General features: G+C 37.6%; 2 protein-coding genes across 2 annotated transcripts; one reads left to right on the top strand and one right to left on the bottom strand.

Moving 5' to 3' along the window:
• Positions 1-3,159: 3,159 nt before the first annotated feature.
• p4htma (prolyl 4-hydroxylase, transmembrane a) lies at positions 3,160-20,554 on the bottom strand. The gene is made up of 9 exons (XM_079400964.1): positions 19,838-20,554; positions 18,686-18,767; positions 11,078-11,256; positions 9,748-9,838; positions 8,784-8,949; positions 7,344-7,529; positions 7,161-7,251; positions 6,906-7,011; positions 3,160-3,940 (listed from the first exon to the last, which is right to left on the bottom strand). Exons 1-9 carry the CDS (start codon positions 20,183-20,185, stop codon positions 3,744-3,746), a joined length of 1,446 nt encoding a protein of 481 aa, XP_079257090.1. The 5' UTR covers positions 20,186-20,554; the 3' UTR covers positions 3,160-3,743.
• LOC306859739 (secreted frizzled-related protein 5) lies at positions 16,253-18,462 on the top strand (the record flags this gene model as incomplete). The annotated part of the gene is made up of 4 exons (XM_079400965.1): positions 16,253-16,548; positions 17,672-17,850; positions 17,958-18,047; positions 18,143-18,462. The coding sequence occupies 4 exons, from the start codon at positions 16,253-16,255 to the stop codon at positions 18,460-18,462; spliced, it is 885 nt and encodes a 294-aa protein (XP_079257091.1).
• Positions 20,555-21,791: the final 1,237 nt, after the last annotated feature.

Here is a 21,791-nt window from a genome sequence, read left to right as displayed (position 1 = left end):
CGTTTTTTGCTTTGTTGTTATGGTGAGTGGGGTGTATATTTATGTGTGTGTGGTGGGGGGGGGGGGGGGGGGGGGGGGGTAATTTAAAGCAGTTTAACATAAGACAACATAAAATGTGAAAACAATTAAGGGGTCTGAAGACTTTCTATAGGCACTGTACTTCTGCTGGGAGACATTTATATACACAATTCTAACTTCTTGAAAGTGCAACCAACGTTTTGTGCATTTTATAGTCTAATGAGTTTATTTCTTATACAAAATGATGAAAAAGAAAAATGCAATACATTTATTTTTCCCCTTTACATAAGAATATGAATTAACTCTAGCCCCCTTTTATGTTTAATTTTTTTTTATTATTATTATATATCTACGTTTATCTATTGCTTCATGCACCTGTTCTGTACATTAATGCAAAAAATGTACTGATATTGCCACGTTGTTTGTACGTGTGTTAATTCCTTAATATTAATATTAAAAAACATAGGTCCTCCCTGAACTTCCCGCTGCCCTGTATCTTGCTCTCTCATTGGCTGTAGGTCATCCCCGATGTATGTAGTTTCAGTCAGAACTCATTTCACACAGCAGGATTTTGAAAAGCTTCCAGATATTTAGCATGATAAAATATTTCATGGGCGTCAGCGACGCATCAGATCGCCTCTTTGATAATTCACACTGCGAGATTGTCACTCACATGAACGAGCTCTGATTTGACCCCGATTTCGGGCATTTGTCGGCGATTTCGCAAAACCTGTCGGCGAGTGAAAATCAGGGCAAAAATCGTGCAGCGTGAGCTTGGCATAATAAAGCCAAGTTCACACTACACGACTTTACACGTCGGCAGATCGCTGTGCCATTCAGACTACATGACTTGATTATCTGTCTTTTAGTCGTTGTGGTGTTCACACTACGTGACTCTGTAAATGATCCGCAACCAGGGGTTACACAGTACAGGAGCTGACAACAACTCTGTCACCCAACGACTGGATTCGGTCCCTAAACCACGTTTTTTAAAAGCTGAGTCCTAAGATCTTGTTTCATATCAGCAGTAACCTGCTCTGTCTTCTCTGTCGGTGTGTGGTTAGTTTCCTCTTTGCTCTGAGATGTGTTTTTTACTGCGAGAACATGATGTGTAGTGTGAGAGTGTTTGTCGGTCATGGCAACAGTAACTATTGGTGGTTAATAAAACATATAGCAGCCAAAATCCTGTGAACTTTTCTTTAAGCGAAGTAGTTGCCGTTGTTTTTCTTCTGGTGACCTCAACCCATGCCTTCCTCTTTCATTGGTTGTAGGTCGTTACGACACCTGACACCACGTGATGTCGAGTTGGCCGACCGGTCCAGATATGTGGCATGCTAGAGTCAGCGAGCCTCTTTGATGCATCGTTGTGTAGTTCACACATAAAGATTGCGGAGCACATGCAGATTTCCCCCGATTACAGCCCGATCTGTCGGCGAGCTCGTTAACTTGCAAATCGGGCTTAAATCGGATTTAATCCTGTAGTGTGAACTAGCCTTAAGAGGATGTGTTGGAGAGTTGCAGAGATAAATGCTAGTCAGACTAAAATCTAAACAGAAATGCATTGAGTGAGCCACTCATTCACTGGATTGATTATTAGCTTGAGGACCTGGTGAAAAAGGAAGAATAGATGTGGTTTGACAAAAGGAACCTGACTTGAACTGATGTTTCCTGGATTTAAGCTTTCTGTTGAATTTATCATGGCTGATTACTTTCAGCATGTTGTGCAACTTTATTTATTTAAATCTGTTTGTAAAATTTGACTATATTTTAAGTGGGTGCATATTAGTGGATCCACACAATTTGAAGTTTGTGAAAATTATGTAATAATTTTAAATATTTGAAGTAATTTTAAAGTATTTTGTAGTAATTAAGTTTAGTATTAAAGTAGCTTTTTATTTTTAAAGTATTTTTTAATTAAAGTCATTTTTAATTAAGCAAGTCTTTAATTTTTTTATTATAAATTACAATTTTAATTATTTTTAATAAAGTATTTTACTCAATATTCATTTATTAATGTTTTTTTTTTTTTTTACCTGCCATAATACACTCAGGGTCCAGTTTGATAGCAAAACACATTTTAAGATGTCTCCATTCTAACTTCTCTAGTAGTTACAACCTAAATAACCCCCTTTAGACTTATTGTACCCTACTATACTATTAAAGTAGTTTGCATTATACTTCAGGGGATAGAAAAGGTCTTTTGCCTTTGCCAAGCCCAAAGATACTCACAAAGCAGTATCACATTTATACAGTAGATAATAGATACAAGCATAGCCAAACAGCTGTGAGAAACTGTTCGTGTTTAGTGAGTCACCAAAAGCCCCAAAATTCCATAGACTCTGTATTAAGCCTCAAGATCCAGAGGGTATTAAAGGATCTTTTGCAATAACAGCTTACATGCTGTTCTATTGAGTTCAAATCAGCAGCTACAGCACAGCAGAAGTGTGTGTGTGTGTGTGTGTGTGTGTGTGTGTGTGTGTGTGTGTGTGTGTGTGTGTGTGTGTGTGTGTGTGTGTGTGTGTGTGTAGTACCTACAGGTAGCACATTTGAATATGGAGTGTCATCTAAAGTGGCAACATTCTGAGAATATGGTTCTCTGTAATGAAAACAAATGGAAGGTTACTATGAAAGGTTTATAAAATTGTTAGAATCTTTCGTGGATATTTAAGTAATTTTCTATAATTGCACCTCATGAGTTTGAAATTCTCTAAATTATCACTGCCGGTTCTAAACCATTAAAGTTTAAAATTCAAAAGACATGCCACTTAGTTTCAAAACTGTTTTATAGTTTAATGTACAAGTATTTTTGGAAAGATGTTTTGTTGAACAATCGGTATGTTGTTAAACAATAGTACAGTCCATTGAACTCTGTATTTGTCAATTGAACTGTATTTCGAATCCCTCAAACCCGTCAAAAATTAAACATGTCTCTAGCTAGATTTATTGACTTGAAAGATCTGCAAGAGCAGTATAGCCTAGCTGCTATGCATAAATAAGCAGAGCCCTTGTTAGAGACCTTGTTAAGCGAAAGCAATGCCCTCTTGTGGGAAACACCTGCACTTGTATATCGGTGAAATGTGTGATGGCTGAGGTTTAATTCCTACAGAAAGTTGACCAGTGAAATCGAAAACACCACCCATTCGCTCTTCTATAAGTATGAATTTATTTTATAATTAATGTAACTTACATATCTGACCATTTCTTTGCTTGAAATAGCGCATTAAAATGGAAAAAGACAACCTGTGCTGTGTATATTTATATAAACAATATGTGTACTGTGTATATTTATATAAACAATAAATATACACAGTACACACACATTATGTAAACAAAAACTTTTATTTTGGATGCGATTCGTTTGACAGCACTACTATTATATACATATATGTATACACCATACATTTGATATAAATAAATAAATAGCAATATGACAAATAAATAACTTCAATAAATATGCCACATTGAATAAAACTCTTTCATAAATAGGGAATAAATAAGTTGTGCAACACCAGCAAACTATATAGAAGTGAACGTTTAGCTATTATTGAAAGCAATTTCCCTGTTGAACTCATGAATATTAAATGATTTGTCACCGGAGCAGGGCCTGACAGCTATATAAAGGTAAAGCTCACGTATCTCTTACTGCACCAGCTTTTACTTTCCTAAACAAGTCTCCACATTAGCAGAAACGGATTCTAGATCAGCTGTTTGTCTGCTCGTCTGGTTCAGAGGTCTTGGTGAAGGTCTTCATGCTCAGGCTTTTTGCTTTGCCCGTCTGGATGCCATGAGACCAGGCGCTGGTAGCTCTCCTGCTGCTGCTGGTCAGGGTCGATGTTCACCCACACCCTTCCTGTCCATTTGAAGCCCCGAGTGACTAAGCAGTCACCGTGCAGAGAGAATTCATCCACCTCTCCAACCCAACCTGACGGAAATACGCGAAGAACAACAATGGTGAGTTCATTAATATTCATTATGCATGCATACACTACAAACAGAGCTGGGAAGTAACTGATTACATGTAATCTGGATTACGTAATCAGATTCCAAAAATTATTAGATTATATTACATTTGAAAATACTCATAATCAGACTACATCTTTTTTTTGCATATTTTCACAATAGCAATAAATTATTCATAATTGATTCAATCTCCCTAATTCCTCTTTTTGATATTTGAAATGTTCTTTCTAAAATAGCCTACTGCTCGTATACACTCAGAAAGCCTTCCAGTTTCATGGACATTCACAAAGAGATCAGTGGCTACACAGCATTCGACCATTGGATTTACAAAACTCATTTCAGGTTTAAGAAGTGCTTCAACACTGCATCAACTACTGATGGACACATTCATTTTTATTTGAATTATCACACAATTGGTTATTTTACCATGTATTACTTTGGAAGGCGTTTGTCTTTCAAACACATTAAAATGCCCAAAAATTCACCAACTTTTTTGTTATCTGATCCTCTTAAGTACCCTGAGATTTTCAAATAAATATTTTAATAATTAAGTATCACATTTGCATGTTCATGTTTCTCTGACATTGATTATGGTCACATGAGATGCAGGTAAACAAATATATTTTTTCAGTAAGTGTTTTATTTTGATTTTAAAATTATTTATTTTAATTTATCGTTTTTTTATGATTTTTAAAATTAATTAGCTCTTCATTAACCTCATAAACCCCCTGCAGTTTCTTCTAGGCTTGCTGGGATAGACGGAGTTGACGGTGATACCGCTGTTAAGCTGCAACACCTGTTACCTCATTTGCCCATCATCCTCCATCGTCGTTTAAGACCATAGCGGATGATTTAACAAAATGCAAAAGCACCTGTTTGACAATATTTTGGATTTTGAAAAGCCTATTGACTTTTGCTGTTTTTCTAAGGTGATTTTGGACGTTTTCTTTAAACATTAATTTCTTATTTAATTGGTTCCACAGTGTTTGCCGATTTTTACTTTATTTAGCCTAAACTTGGAGTACTTTATTTTATTTGACATCAAGGTGTTTGCCGTGCCTCCAAGCTTGCTTATTCGTTTTGGTAATGAACCTACTACGTTTGGTTCCACAGTGTTTACTCATTTTCAGTTTTGTATACCTATTTAAACTTTGTGTAAGTTATTTGTTATTTTATATTAGGCATAGCCTATAGCATGTTGTTGTATTTTGTTGTTGCTTGAATTGCTGCTAATTAAAAAATGCGCAAGTATTTAAAAGTGAAGGAAAGTGAGAAAAAGAGGGAAGTTATGTAATGTTTATCGCACTTCGTGTTGCTAATAAAAACGAATAGAATATATTTTCTTTCTTATTTATATTTTTATATTAATATGGTGCAAGAGTTACGTCAAAAGTAATCTAAAATTAGTCTGATTATACTACCTAAAATGTGTAATGTAATGGATTACATAAAAGGGGACCTATTACGCCCCTTTTTACAAGATGTAAAATAAGTCTCTGATGTCCATGTTCAGTTTTAGCTCAATATACCCCACAAACAAATTTTTACAGCTTGTTAAAATTGCCACTTTTAAGGTATGAGCCAAAACGAGCTGTATTGAGTGTGTTGCTTTAAATGCAAATGAGCTGTTGCTCCGGGAGAAGAGGGCGGAGCTCGAGCTCTGCATTAGCAGTGCTAGCCTTTGCAAATAAACATTTCACTATTAATACAAGCCTGTTATCTTTACAGAAAACTACTCGGTTTCAAAGTCAGTCATCTGATGATATGGTGCATAATAAATTCACGTTTATGAATTGCACAGATGGGGAGCACGGTGGGATAACAATAACAACATAGCTGGTCTCATGCTATCACAAACAAAGTCCCACTTCTGATTATGAGCTCGACAACTTCAAGCGATCGACTCGCATTGCTCTCATATGCAACTTTTAACTACCACATTCCTATTCACGATCATTCATGGGCAGCACCAGTGAAAATAGACAGAGACAATGATAGCTTTAGCATCATTAGCCTTACAGAGTGCCAAGAAGCTCTTTTAGAAAGGCAATTTGGAAAACAAACGCATGATAGTTACTTTGTCTGGAGCTGACATTCGTGCACGAAGCGTTGGTATTGATTCATAAACATTTAGGGGACGTTACCGATTTTTTCTGGGATATTTCCTTCGAAAATGAAATTTAAGGCTCAGATGAGGGGAGATTTTGGTGACTCCTATGTTCATTAGTGCATCCCAAAACACAACACTTGTAAAGCCTCTTAGGCGCTGACATTGTATATATCTCCAGTAATGGCGGACCGCAGCTTCTCACTCAGGGCTGTGTTTATGCTGATAGGGCAGAGAGCGTCACAAATGTGCGGGACTTTTTCCCCTCTGTGACGTGCACAGAGGGAGAATCTGAAACAGCTCATCTGGAGAGATGGTTTATGATTTATTGGTTTTATTTAAAAAGATTTTTACCATTATAGGCTGGTTGTTTTCACACACTGCAGCCACACAACTGTATTCAAACAGCTTATAAAAGTGATTTTTGCATAATAGGTCCCCTTTAACTACAATATTTGTCATGTAATTTGTAATCAGTAATGGTTTACAATTTGTAAGTAGTCTACCCAGCTCTGATAAGAATAATAATAAAAACCAAAAATTACCCCCAGTTTCATAGACAAGGCTTAAGCCTAGTCCTAGACTAAAGTGTAAATCTGAGCTGTTTCAACTGAAAGAAACTGATCTTAAAACACAGTGCCTTTGTTTTGTCTTAAGATGAACACCATTAATGCTTTTTTCTTAGGCATGTTTATAAAAATTACTTAAATGTCCTAATTGAACTATGGCTTTATCCTGGTTTAGTCTAAGCCCTGTCTGTGAAACCGGGCCATATAGTCACAAATGCAGGAAATGAAGGCATATGAAAAAAGAAACTCACCATTGCCATCTGAGAGGTGGTTATACCACAGCAAAGCGGTTCCAGCTACAGGTTTGACCTTCAGATTACCTTTATCACAGTACTGCTGAGAGAGATCACCTAAAACCTTAAACAAACACACACACACAAGTGAAGCTGCAATAATGTCAAGTGCCTAAGCTATCATAATTCAAAACCTTCTTCCTGTTGCTGCCTGGTTGTCATGGCAACAGAGCTCACCTCCCCCTGTTACTATAGAAACAGGAAATGGCTCACCTCCTCCTCGTATGTCCTGTTGTCAGCCACAGGAAAGCTGGTCTCTCCACCTCCATCTGCCGAGTTCAGATGCAGCAAGACCGTCAGATACCTGCGTATCAGGTCAGATACCGCCTTTTTATTATGGCGTAACATTTTTGGCGTAATCAAACAGATTTCTAATGTCTTAAACAGTAGATGTACCTGCATGCAACCTGCTTGGAGGCGGAGTTATTAGCTGCCAGGTGTGTGTGGGCGCAGCTGCTGTCGTGATTGGTGAGGCTGCTGTCGTGGTGGGCGTGGCTGTAGCCTCCCTGCTCATAACGGACGACTTCCATTGGCTCGCTGAGATCGACCAATGAGGACGGCAGTCGTGTTAAACGGGTCACTCTGAAGAAGAAAATATAAATAAATAGGTTGTCTATGCTTTTATCTGCACGTCTTAAACTAGCTCTACTTTGTACAACATCTGGTACACAAGTAAGTAGCAGATTTTTACCCCAAAGCAATGTTATTTCAAGAGTAATCTGACTAGAGATTAAAGGGACAGTTCCCCCAAAAATGAAAATACTGTCATCAATTACTCCCCCTCATAACTCCAATCCTGTATGGGTGTCTTTCTGCTACAGAACACCAAACTCATTTTATTTATTTTTTCTGCCTCTATTTTCTTTTCAGTTTTGTTTCAACTGGTTTTGTCAGTGAAAGTCGATACGTAAGGCAAAAACAAAACAAAACATAACAAATGTTTCAATTGCATGCCAAAACAAAACGAAATAAACTGAAAAAAAACAAATAAAACAAAATGTTCCAACTTATTTGTTGACTTAAGTCAATGAGAAGTCCAAAATAAAGCAAAGCAAAACAAAATGAAAGTCAACGAGAAGTCCAAAACAAAAATGTACACAAACAAAACAAAATGTTCCAACTTATTTGTCCATACAGTGAAAGTCAACGAGAAGTCCAAAACCAAACAAAACAAAGAAAAAAAGAAAACAAAATAGTTCAACTGTTTTGCTTACAAAAACAAAGTCAATAAAGACATCAGTTGTATTTGTAGGTGTTATTATAGCACAATTCGTTAACACCCAGACCACGTCAGTAAGAACTCTGTCCTTCATTTTACTGCGGATACGTTTACAAACAAGGCACAATTCAATGCAGGATTTTCAGAAAGATTAAAACTAAAAGACGATGCTGTGCTGGCTATATTGCATCCGATGCTGCACCACATGAGTGTGAGTACCTGTTTTCATTACGTGGTCACTATTGCCTTGTTTCTTCTTGGAGATCGTTTGATATCAAAGTCTACAATCCTCCACGCCTATTCAAAGAGAATGTCTTTTGATGTAAAAATCTTATAAGTGGACCTCAGATAACAATACCAACTAAAAAACAAAGGCAGTTCATGACCCCTTTAAAGTCAATAAGGAGTTCAAAAAACGAATTGTTCCACAGCAGAAAGACAGTGTACAGGATTGGAATGATATGAAGGTGAGTAAACAATGTCAGTATTTTAATTTCAGTGTAAACTATCTCTTTAAGTGCCTTGCTCAAGTGCATGATTGTGCCGGATCGAACCAGGAACCTTTTGATTAGCAGCCCTGAGTTTTGAGCACTACTGCGCCCATCAGAAAGCCTTACCTGTTTCTGATGCTCTTCAGCAGGTGGTGTGTGCCCTCTCCGAGGTAAAGTCGAGTGTGTGTGCTTCTCTGCCTGACCTTGGCATGTCCGTCCAAACCTTGGTCAGCGGCGCTGTACTGCAACACTCCACCACTGACACGCTTAAACTCCTGCAGAGACAAAACTCCTGCAAACACACACCACTCGAAATCAGCTATAGCTTCCATGTGGCAATAAGAAAGTTAAAGCATCTATTTGACCATTTAAAGCAGAAAGTCATGAAGAAAATGTGAGTGGTGCAATGCAAAGAGATATATGGTTGCTAAGATGTTCTGAATATTTTTAACACATTTCTATGTGGTTGCTAGCATGTTCTAAGTGGTTTCCTTCAGGTGCAGGTCATTTGCAAGTCTCTATATATGGCTTGGATTCCTCCTTCATAGTAAGTCATTGGGATTTGTCACCAAGTCGCATGATTTGAGGTATCATTCACGTATGTAGCACAAATCACAAATGATGCAGGACAAGTTACATCCAAAGATTTACTATTTAGGTTTAGGGATGTTCTTAAATCCTCTACTTTAGGTATCTGCAAGAGTAATAGAGATGCTCACCTCAAAAACACCACAAGTGAAACATAACTGTTGATGGCAGCGTTACAATGAGCAAGGCGAGAAAAACAAGAATAGCATTTCTCTATTCGCGGGTCAGTGAGTCTTCACTCTTTCCCCTCCGGAACCGAACCACAGCGGGACGCTCTCCAGACAATAGAGCAGGGGGACCGGAAGAGGGGACACTACTTCAGCGAGACCGTATGCGACCGGATGTGTGTGTGTGTGTGTAACCCTAATATTAATGAGACTTTAATGAGTGACAAAAGGATCCATCCGGAAGCTGCTAGAAAACACTGCATGTTGTGTCATTGTGTCAGACCCACCACTCTCTCTCTCTCTCTCTCTCTCTCTCACACACACACTTCACTTACCAGAAGGGTTGGTCTCAAGCCCGGTGTGGATTTTCCGTAAATTGTATGAGCTCAGCCAAGATCCATCAGTTGAATGGGCCAGACTCAAAATCTGCGGCAAAACAGATGCTTTTAATACTGGGAATATTCATTTTATTACTGTTTCACTCAGTATTCCCAAGAACAGAATTCTGTCATCATTTCCTCACTTGCTTTTTGCTCTGTATTGTAATATTATTTTCTTTCGTGGAACAAAAATGAGTGATTAAGCACTAAAAACTACCATGTTTTTGAAGAAAATATATGATGTATTTATATACACCGAATGTAGGGGTGTGCGATAATGACAAAAAAATTATATCTCTGTATTTTTAGAGATTTTGTCTATAACTATAGTTAAACAATATTTTGCTGAGTGCGTTTATGTGCTGGTAATTTGGCTGATTTAGGCCTGTTATGGATAGATAAATAAATAGGACACAAAAACCGCCAGTAGGTGGCGGCAAGTCCATCTTAAAGAATGATTAATTGAATCATTCATTCAACAAATAGAAAAGGTTGTAGCCCCAAACACTCGTCCGAAAGCCCAGTAGACCAATAATATACAGTGCGTAGATTAAAAATACAGAGGTTTATAGACGAAGAAGATCCGCACTCATCCAAACAGTCCAAAAAGGCTTATATGATTTATTACTCAGAGGTCACTAAATAGGCCACCTTTGCACTTTTTTGCACTATTAAGTGACCTCTGAGTAATAAATTATTTAAGCCTTTTTGGACTGTTTGGATGAGTGTGGATCTTCTTTGTCTATAAACCTTTGAATCATTCATTCAAATGATTTGTTCAAAGCAGCTGATTCATTAAGAAACGAAGCAAGTGCTTCTGCACCATCATCCCGTGTCCATACGGAGGCACATGAGATCATCATGAAAAGAACTTATGCAAAGAATCATGGGGGCCGAAGGGTCCCACAATTGTACCCTTCGAAATCCTTCAATCCGAATGGCCCTTTGAAGTGGCCAGATTTGGGCACTTCGGTTTGGAAAGACCCTTCAATATGGCGGCCATGATTGTTTTCACTCCGAAGAGCCCTTCCGTGGGCGATATAACCCCTTTAAAACACACCGTTTATGAATGGATCATTGAATCACTGACTCAAATGATTAATTCATTCAGGAATGAAACACCGAAGTGTTGCTCTCACACACACAAATGTTCTGCTCCAGCTTTTCGTTGGCGAAATGTAAAATGTAACTCACTAAATCTTAACTAACAGAATTTTCTTTTTTTCTATTGAAGGCACTGAACTGATACATTCAAATGGCAGCATTAGCAGAACGACTATCTGACCTCCTCTCTCTGCAGAAGGCCGTCCTGGTTGAGGTCAAGCAGGCTGAAGAGCTCGTCTTGAGTGAGCTGCTCCTCCTGGCTGTCCGGCGACGTGAGGAGAGAGCTGTGGGTCAGGCCCTTCAGCTGGGCCAGCTGCATCACCACGCTGCTCTCCTCCACACTCAGGAACCCTGGGATCTCTGAAACACACGTCAACATGCCAATGTCAGTCTGCATACTGCATATACACCTATATATCCTATACTGCATAATACAGTGGCGTGCAAAAGTTTGAGAACCCCTTGCAGAATCTGCGAAAATGTGAATAATTTTAACAAAATAATAGAGATCATACAAAATGCATGTTATTTTTTTTTCAATCCTGAGAAAGATATTTTACATAAAAGATGTTTACATATAGTCCACAAGACTATAAACAGTAGCTGAAAAAATAAATAAATAGCTTTTTCAAAAGTTTGAGAACCCTTGGTTCTTAATACTGTGTGTGGTGTTCTCTGGATGATCCACAACAGTTTTTTTGTTTTGTTTTGTGATGGTTGTTCATGAGTCCCTTGTTTGTTCTGAACAGTTAAACTGAGCACTGTCCTTCAGAAAAAATCCTGCAGGTCCTGCAGATTCTTCAGTTTTCCAGCATCCTTTGCATTTTTTAACCCTTTCCAGTAGTGACCGTATGATTTTGAGATCCATTTTTTCAATTGACAATTGAGGGACTCGAACACAACTATTAAAAAAAGGTTCAAACATTCACTGATGCTCCTGAAGGAAACACAATGTATTAAGAGCCCGGGGGGGGGGGGGGTGAACATTTTTGAATTTGAAGATCTTCCGGGAAACTTTCATGTATCTTCTGTTGCTTCCGAAGGGCAGTACTAAATGAAATAAATTATATTTCAATAAAATAAGAAAACTCTTCATCGTGTTCAAAAGTTTTCACCCCCCTGGCTCTTAAAGGAACACTCCACTATTTTTTTTAATCATTTTCCAATTCCCCAAGAGTTAAACAGTTGAGTTTTACCATTTTCGAAACCATTCAGTCGATCTCCAGGTCTGGTGGTAGCACTTTTAGATCATAGACCATTGAATCTGATTAGACCTTAGCTACGCTAAAAGTGCTACCGCCAGACACGCAGATCGGGCTGAATGGATTCGAAAACGGTAAAACTCAACTGTTTAACTCAGACCCCCTATCCTGAAGAGTTTATCTACAACCCTAATCAAACACACCTGAAGCGGCCAATCAAGCTCCTCAAGACTGCTTGAAAATTGCAGGCTGGTGTGCTGAAGCCGGTTGGAAATAAACTTTCCAGGAGAGTGGGTCCCAAGGAGCAGGCTTGAAGACCTCTGGCGATCGACTGTCCTGCAAAGTTTAGCTCCAACCCTAATCAAACACACCTGAACTAATTAAGGTCTTCAGGATCGAGTGAAAATTAAAGGCAGGTGTGTTTTATTAGAGTTGGAGCTAAACTTTGCAGGACAGTCGATCGCCAGGAACAGGGTTGGGCAGCCCTTGCTTTAATGCATCATGTTTCCTTCTGGAGCATCAGTGAATTTTTGAATCTTTTTTAATGCGGGGAACTCGTGGCCTAATGGTTAGAGAGTCGGCCTTGTAATCCAAAGGTTGCGGGTTCGAGTCTCGGGCCGGCAGGGATTGTAGGTGGGGGGAGTGAATGTCCAGCGCTCTCTTCACCCTCAATACAACGACTGAGGTGCCCTTGAGCAAGGCACCGAACCCCCAACTGCTCCCCGGGCGCTGCAGCATAAAATGGCTGCCCACTGCTCCGGGTGTATGTTCACGGTGTGTGTGTGTTCACTGCCGTGTGTGTGCACGTTGGATGGGTGAAATGCAGAGCACGAATTCCGAGTATGGGTCACCATACTTGGCTGAATGTCACTTCACTAATAGTTGTGTTTGAGTCCATCTCAATTGTCCTCAGTGTGAATACACACTACTGTTCAAAAGTCTGGGATCAGAAAGATTTTTTTAAATAAATTAATACTTTTAAGGCAAATTAAGATGGCTATGTGATTTCTAGGGTGTTGCTTACAATCTGTGGGTATCAGCTGAAGATCCCAGCACACCTCCTAACAATGTGTTAAGAGTCTTAAAGGCTGACATGATTTCAGAGTATCTGTGTTTGATCTATTGTAGCAGTAAGTGTCTGCGGGAGGCAGACAGAGAGAACGTCAATGAGGAGAGAACATTATGAGATTAGACTCCAGGATTAAAGGATCACACTCACACTATGCAGGATAATCAACAGACACTGCAAATAGGTGTTAATGTAATCAATTCTCATTTGGTGAGAACCATCATTCCCAGGTGAATGTGAAGATACAGAAGTTGGTAGTAAAAAAACAGTACTTGTCAGTCTGAGTCCAGTTGCATAAGCACACCTTAAGATGCTTGACCTTAAGAACTAGTTTGACCAGCTAGTGGCAATCGGTCTTACTTTTCGGATTCAAATTAGAGTAATTTTCTGTTTTATGTAAATGACTTGACTGAGTAATGACCAGCCTTACAGAAAAACAATTAGATGACTAACTTCTATGACTAGTCTAATCAGTTTATGCAACAGGCCACAGACATTTGGACTAAATCTCACCACCTTAATCAGAATCAGAATCAGAATCAGAAAGAGCTTTATTGCTTAAAGATGTTTTGTAGACAAATGTAAATGTAAGCATATGAATATATTTACAAAGCAAGTATATTAATATAGGAAAATGTTTTGGAAATAATAAGCAAATAAATAAAAAATAACATTTATAAATACTCTTTGTAAATAAATGATTTCCCCCCATAAATATAATTTGCAAATAAGTGTTTTTATAAATATTATTTTATAAAACAAACACATTTTTAATATAAATATTAATATATAATTAAAAGGGTTTATATAAATATGGTTTGCAATTAATATTTTTTATATTGTTTGCAAATAAATAACGAAATATTTTTATAACTATTATTTGCGAAAATTAATTTTATAAAATCTGATCTGCAATTAAATATTTCTATAGATATTATTTGCAAATAAACTGATTTTATAAATATTATTTGAAGATAAATACATGTTTTATAAATGATTTACAAATTAATACATATTATAAATATTAATATGCAATTAAATAAATATTTCTATAGATATTATTTGCAAATAAACTGATGATTTTATCAATATTATTTGAAGATAAATACATATTTTATAAAAATTATTTACAAACAAATGAACATATACACTATATTGGGTCGCCCCCTTCTAATGAACAGGTTTGAGTACTTCAGTAATTTCTATGAGTACAAATATTAATGTTTAAGCATATAATGATATTCTAGGGAATTGTGTGCTTCTAATTCTATAGCAACAGTTTGGACAGGACCCTTTTCTATTCTAACATGACAGTGTCTCTGTGTATAAGACACGGTTCAAAAAGACATGATTGAGTCAGTGTGGAAGAACTTGACTGGTCTGCAGAAAGCCAAGTCCTGATCCCAGCTGAACTCCTCTGGTGTGACTTTAAATGCAGACCTTAAATGCAAGTGTTTGACTAGTACTGTATATATTAAGACTGGTTTAATCTGGGTAACGGGCACATTTTTAAATGGCTAAGATTAGAGCAGAGGCCATTAAATTGGCAAATATAATAAATTGCGCCCATCCCCCTCTTTGAGACTCATGGTATTGCCTGACCCATTGAGTGTGTTAATGAGGCTGTGCCATTAATGTGTTCCGGCGGGGGGCATTGTTTCTCTGGGATGGGTGAGAGTGCTCAGTGATTTAGATCGCTGTATATAGGTTTCAGCATTATCTATCACTCTTATTGTTCAGCATCATTCAAATGCAGACAACGCATAAACATATACACGCACAGAGACGCGCGCTCTTCATGAAGCTCTTCCGCATGGTTTGTCTGCGAGAGATGCGGTCTCTCTAATTCATTAGATGGGACGAGGGGAAAGAAAGGGTCCTGGGAATGAAGTGGACAGGAAGTGAGGGCCATTTTTGGGGTAGACATTGTGTAGTGCTCCCAGCAGGGGAAGAAAAACTCCTGAGCATCACACACGCACAGACGCCACTCCAGCCTTCTCACACTTACACACTTCCTTTCACACACCTCTGTCACAGCCAAGCCTTCCTAGAGCTTTACACTTTCACTGGCTGACCGTTCCCAAAAACAACTTCTCATACACTGAACACAAAAACATTTGCAAATACATTTAGCTATCCATCTAACCATGAACATCTAATCATCTACTTATCTATCCAACCATTTATCTATGCAAATTTATCTATCCAACATCTATCCACCCACCTATCTGTCTGTCTGTCTGTCTGTCTGTCTGTCTATCTCTAACCATCTAACATCCATCCATCCGTCAGTCTGTATATCTATCCATTTACCTACACAACCATCTATCTATCCTGTAAAAAATTAAAAGTTGAGAAAACTTAAAAGATTTCAGTTAATTCAACAACAACTTACCAGAACAAGTTGAGAAAGTTGAGAAAACTCAAAAATCTGATGAAGCTGGTTGCCTTAAACTTTTAAGTTTTCTCAGCTTTTTAGTTTTTAGAGTATGTACTAATTTATCTAACATCTATATGTTAGTTTATCTATCCATTAATTTACCCATCATCTATGAATCCATCCATCTATCTAGAAATGTATCTATCAATTTATATATCTAACTATCTACCTATTTAACATCTTTCTATCAATCTATATCTATCTAACTTGCAATTTATGTCTAACCATCTATCTAGAAATGCATCTATCCATCTATTTATATACCTAACATCCATCCATCCATCTATCCATCTATCCATCCATCTATCCGTCTGTCTGTCTGCATCTAGAGTGTGTGAACACCTCCTCTGACTCGTGGGTAATCTGTTGTGTTATATTATCATAATCGCACTCCTCAGGAAAGAAGAGAGGAAAAGGAAGTGTGTGGTAAAGTGGAGCTCACTGTTCATCATCTCCAGCAGAGAAACGGAAGGATCAGCACCTCACACACATACACACCCTCCCTAACCAATCCACTCTCACGTCCTGCAGAGTCCCGCCCTCTCCTATATGGGCCTCAGGCAGTGGTGTATAAATACATCTATCACTGCTTTACCCTGACACTACCTTACACTGACTCTCCAGCTCTCTGAGGCTCTCTGGACTATGATGCTGACAGCGTCTGCTCTACTTCTGCTCCTGCTTGGCCCTGGCATCGGTGCCGTGCCCAGCGGACTCTGGGAACACCAGGGATCCTCTCGCTGTATGCCCATCCCAAGCAACATGGCCCTGTGCCAGGGTCTGGGCTACAACAGCATGCGGATGCCCAACTTGCTGGGACACGAATCTCCAGCTGAAGCGGTGCAGCAGAGCACCAGCTGGCTACCGCTCCTCGCCCGAGAGTGCCACCCGCACGCCCGCATCTTCCTGTGCTCGCTCTTCGCTCCTGTCTGCCTTGAGAGGTAAGAGTTCCTTATAATAGACTGACTCTCAGGGATCTGTTGTGGCTTGTGTTTAGCATTACATAGCATTTAAATCAGTTAAATGACGCCTTTATCATGCAAATGTGTACTAATGTGTATGTTAAGTGGAAGTGAAAATCATCTACAATGAAATGACAATATAGCAAGACAATACCCTTGCTTAAGCAAGAATGTGTTTTAAATGATTAATCCTCTTGTTGTAGTCATTGTGATCCATGGATAAATTTATTTTTCTATTTGGTAGTTAATGTTATTGCATTGGACTAAAAATAAGCTCAGATCAGTGAGCCTTGTGACCAATAATTTTCAAAAGTAATTACAAAACCAAAATGTGAGATTTACATCCTATTTTTAAAAATATAAAATAAAATATGTATTTAAAAAACGTGGACTACTGGCAAAAAAAAAAAAAAAAAAAAAAAAAAAGTTTTTTATTTATTTATTTATATATATATATATATATATATATATATATATATATATATATATATATATATATATATATATATATATATATATATATATATATACATATATATATATATATATATATATATACATATATATATATACACACACACACACACACTATATTGCCAAAAGTATTGGGCCACTCTCTTCTAATGAACATGTTTGACTACTTCAGTAATTTCTATGAGTACAAATCTTAATGTTTAAGTATATAATGATATTCTAAGGAATTGTGTGCTTCTAATTTTAAAGCAACAGTTTGGACAGGACCCTTTTCTATTCTAACATGACAGTGTCTCTGTGTATAAGACACGGTTCAAAAAGACATGATTGATTGAGTCAGTGTGGAAGAACTTGACTGGTCTGCAGAAAGCCAAGTCCTGATCCCAGCTGAACTCCTCTGGTGTGACTTTATATGCAGACCTTGAGCCAAAAACTCATCACCAAACACCATTATATGCTTAAACATTAAGATTTGTACTCATAGAAATTACTGAAGTAGTCAAACCTGTTCATTACAAGGGGGTGACCCAATACTTTTGGCAATACAATGTATATATATATATATATATATATATATATATATATTAATTGTAATATTTCTCTCATGGCTTCGTCTCTGGCCTTTCAGGATCATTTCACCATGCAGGAGTCTGTGTGAGTCGGTACGGGACAGCTGCGCCCCCATCATGAACTGCTACGGTTACCCCTGGCCTAGAATACTACAGTGCGACCAGTTTCCCAAAGATCACCTAATGTGCATCTCCTCAGTTGCGCATATGCAAAACAGCACCAGCAATGACGGCCGAGGTGAACAGAGATCTTTCTTTTTTAAACATAAATATTTTTTCAAAGCAATGCAGACAGAAACAATGCTGGGTTTTCTCTGTCAAACTGATTTTTGTGGTTGGTTTCAGTGGTGCCGCGTGCGAGCTGCACAGACTGTGAGCTGGAGGAGGCCACATCATCCAAAGACCTGCTCAACCTCTTCTGTAAAAGTGACTTTGGTAAGAAACTCTACTTTTTGCTCATTCGCAACGACCATAAATTGTTAATGCTGAAACTCCCTGCTCATGTCTGTCTTTCTCTCTCTCTCTGCTAGTGGTTAAAGTACGTCTATCCAAGCTGAACTCCAGTAGTTCTGTCCTGACGATGTTCTCCTTGGGCTCTCGGCTGGAGGTCCTAAAGCACGGCCCGCTGCTGGGAGGGGAAATGAGGAGCCGTCTGACACTGTGGCTGGAGCGGGACGTCACCTGTGTGGGAAACCTGAGCCGCAACCATCCCGACGGGGGGACCTTCCTGCTGACAGGCACTGTGACGGGCAAGAGACTGCTGGTCACGAAAGCGTTCAGCTGGGGAAAACGCCAGAAACACCTCAACCAAGCAGCACGCAAGTGGAAAAGCCACCGGTGTAGAGGCTAGAGCTTCAGAAAACATACCTCAGAGTGTGCATAATGTTGTAAATAATAGAAGAGCCTTGTACTATATTTTTAAATCTTAAGATATTAAACTTTTTCAAAAGTTTTTTCTTAAACGAGAGTCTGTGTGTCCATTTTCTGTCATAAATTTCAGGGTCACTTTTACATCCGTAATTAATGACTCAAACCCAAAACACAGAGAAACTACAGATGAATTGGAAACTCACCAAACAGCAGTGGCTTCAAGCTGAGGGTGCGCATGTTATGGGTCCGGTCAGGAACCAGAGAAACTCTTTGCACATGTCCAACCTGAGCAGAAAAGATATAACATCCACTGGATTACACACACAGAAACAGAGCAACGTTACTCCATGAAAAGAGTGCCTTAAGTGATGGAATAAGCTTTATGGTCTTTTATTTATCATTTAACTTATCAACACAATTTATAAACGTGTGATTATTTAAATTCTAGATAGTAATACATTGTCTTTTTTATTTAGACTTGTGTTGTAGTCGTTAACTAAAATACAACTTTTACCATTAAAATTGTTTCATTCATTTAAATAAAGCTGAAATAATATAAAATGTAAATATTAAAATCCTAAATAGCTCTCTCTCTCTTGGATTGCTCCCTTTCTTGTCAGGTGTCATAATAATAAGTAACTAAAAAAAACAAAAATTAAATGTTGCCTTAGATACTAAGTGAAATGAAATAAGCCTGTGTTGTAGTACTAAAATTTGTAAAACAAAATCTAAATATTGATATAGCTTTAGAAAAAATAGACTGTAAACCTGATATAGGTTTACCGTAAAAGTTCCTCGCCTATTAAATAACCACACAAGCCAGAATTGTCAAAAACAAACCAAGATGAAAACTGAAAATATAAATGCTAATTTAAAATCTTAATAAATACTAAAACATCGATGCCCCCAGTGGGATGCATATAATAAAAATGTGTCTGAAAAAGAAAATGCTTAAACTTGCAAAAATGTGAGTTTAATGTTTTATTTAAATTTAATTTAATTGACTTTATTGATTTTTTTTATCTCCAGCCTTATTATATTAATGTTTTGAATAAGTGGAGGTGGTGATGGGGGAATACATTATTAATGATTTTAAACATGCACAAAATTAAAAATCTCCATGTTTTCTATTAGTATTACGATTCTTAGTGCGGTAGGTTGTAAGAACAGCACTCTTTGTACTTGACATTCATTTACACAGTTCAGGGCTAAGCTGTGCATTGCTATATAATACTTTAATTTGTAACAGACAAATATAGGAATGTTATATAAAATTAAGACAGTGCAAAAAAATAAATAAAACTAAAATAAAAACACCCTGCTTGCTCATATTTATACATTAACAGTGCATGTACCCTAATGCCCTCCAGGCGCGGCAGATGGAAGGAGAGCTCGGGGCTCAGGTTTGCGGAGGATGGGGTTTGGTGGTGCTCTGTAGGCATGGGTCGAGGGGCACTAGCACTCTTCTCCAGGGGTACATCCTGCTCCCCAGACCCCGTGTTATAGTGCACATAAAGCAGCAAAGCTATGATGTTTATTATATAGATGTGGAAGAAGGCCATGACCACCACGAAGTACGCCCTGGAGCAGACGCTGCTCTTCTGGATGTGGAGTCGCTCGCGGCCGCCTGGGTGTCGCAGTGGAGGGGGGAAGTGATGGAAGTCCCCCTCGAGTCCAGGCAGACGGTCCTCATACTCACCCATCTCCTAAATCACTGCTCCTCCGAGCATTGCCCTGGTCAGCCCAGGCTTACAGCCAGCGGAGGTCAGCTGCTCACAGACAACACAGCCCCGAGCCAACATACGCCTGCATAGCGGGTCAGATGCAGAAATGGGCCACTCGTTTATAAAAATGGTGCATCGTGTCGGTGATGAGAACCAGTGCAGGGACGTCTTCAGATTTAGGACGATGTCAGCTGCTTCTCGATCCAGTCATACACATAACAGATTAATTATACCAATAAAAGCGGGGAAAACACACGATTCCTTTATAAACGAAGAAGCGTTTATATTCGTCTGTTATTTACCTACAAGCGACGCGAAGCGACGACGCTAAGCTACAAACACCGAGTCAAAGGGTCATTTCAAAATAAAAGCTGGGCGTTTTGTGTTAGATTATTTATTTTTTGTTGAAAAATAGCTAGATTTTGCGTCATTTTATTATATATAAATACTGATAATTACCTACTGTAATTGTTTGTTAAAATACCGATGAGAATATTATTATTAAAACAATTTATTTAAATGGCCTACGTAATAATTACAGTGTGAATATATATATATATATATATATATATATATATAGTGCTGTCAAAACGATTAATCGCATCCAAAGTAAAAGTTTTTGTTTACATAACATATGTTTGTATACTGTGTATTTTTATTATGTATATATAAATACACACACATGCATGTATATATTTAAGAAAAATATGTTATGTTTATATATTAAATAGATTTGTATATGATATAAAATATAAGAATATGAATATATAAATGTATAAGCGTGTAAATATTTTAAATATATATACTGTATGTGTGTGTATTTATATATACATAATAAATATACACAGTACACACACATATATAATGTAAACAAACTTATTTTGGATGCGATTAATCACGATTAATCGTTTGACAGCACTATATATATAATATATATATATAAACACTGTAATTTTTTTCTTAATTATTGGAGTACGTTTTACAAGAAAATATCATTTTAAATAGTGCTGTCAAATGATTAATCGCGATTAATCGCATCCAAAATAAAAGTTTTTGTTTACATAATTTATGTGTGTACTGTGTTTATTTATTATGCATAAAAAAATGCAAACACATGCATATATATATATATATATATGTTTAAGAAAAATATGTTATATTTATATATTAAATATATTTTTATATAAAATAAATTATATTAATATAAATATAAACGTGAATACATGTAAATATTTAAAAAATATATACTGCATGGGCCCGTTTCAGAAAGGAGGTTAAGTGAAAACTCTGAGTATGTTAACCCTGAAATCAGGGAAACTCTGGGTTTTCGGTTTCAAAATGGGAGGTTTGTCAAACCCGAGAAAGCAGGGTAAGTCAAGCCCGTTTCTGAAAGAGAGGTAACTTATATTCCGAGTCAGTTACCATAGTAACTTACTCTGTGAACCTAACCTGGTCGGGAGCAGGTTTTCTTCGGTAAACCCAGAGTTTCTTTCGGTCTCCTCCCCCTTTTTTATAGTGTTAGCGAAGTTTAAATACCTTATTCATTCATTCACGCTGCAAAATAGATTTTCTTACTAAGTATTTT

This window comes from Barbus barbus (genome assembly GCF_936440315.1).
Source record: "Barbus barbus genome assembly, chromosome: 40".
In the NCBI taxonomy this organism is placed as follows: domain Eukaryota; kingdom Metazoa; phylum Chordata; class Actinopteri; order Cypriniformes; family Cyprinidae; genus Barbus; species Barbus barbus.
The sequence above is the reverse complement of the archived record's forward strand: the minus strand, read 5'-3'. Positions and strand labels throughout refer to the sequence as shown.

Excerpts from the sequence above, each read along its gene's own strand:
- p4htma (XM_079400964.1), bottom strand. The coding sequence starts at position 20,185 with ATGGGTGAGTATGAGGACCGTCTGCCTGGACTCGAGGGGGACTTCCAT. Across the intron at positions 9,839-11,077 it reads GCCTTCTGCAGAGAGAGGAG|ATTTTGAGTCTGGCCCATTC; the intron begins GTCAGATAGTCG and ends GTTTTGCCGCAG. Across the intron at positions 7,012-7,160 it reads ACAGGACATACGAGGAGGAG|GTTTTAGGTGATCTCTCTCA; the intron begins GTGAGCCATTTC and ends TGTTTGTTTAAG.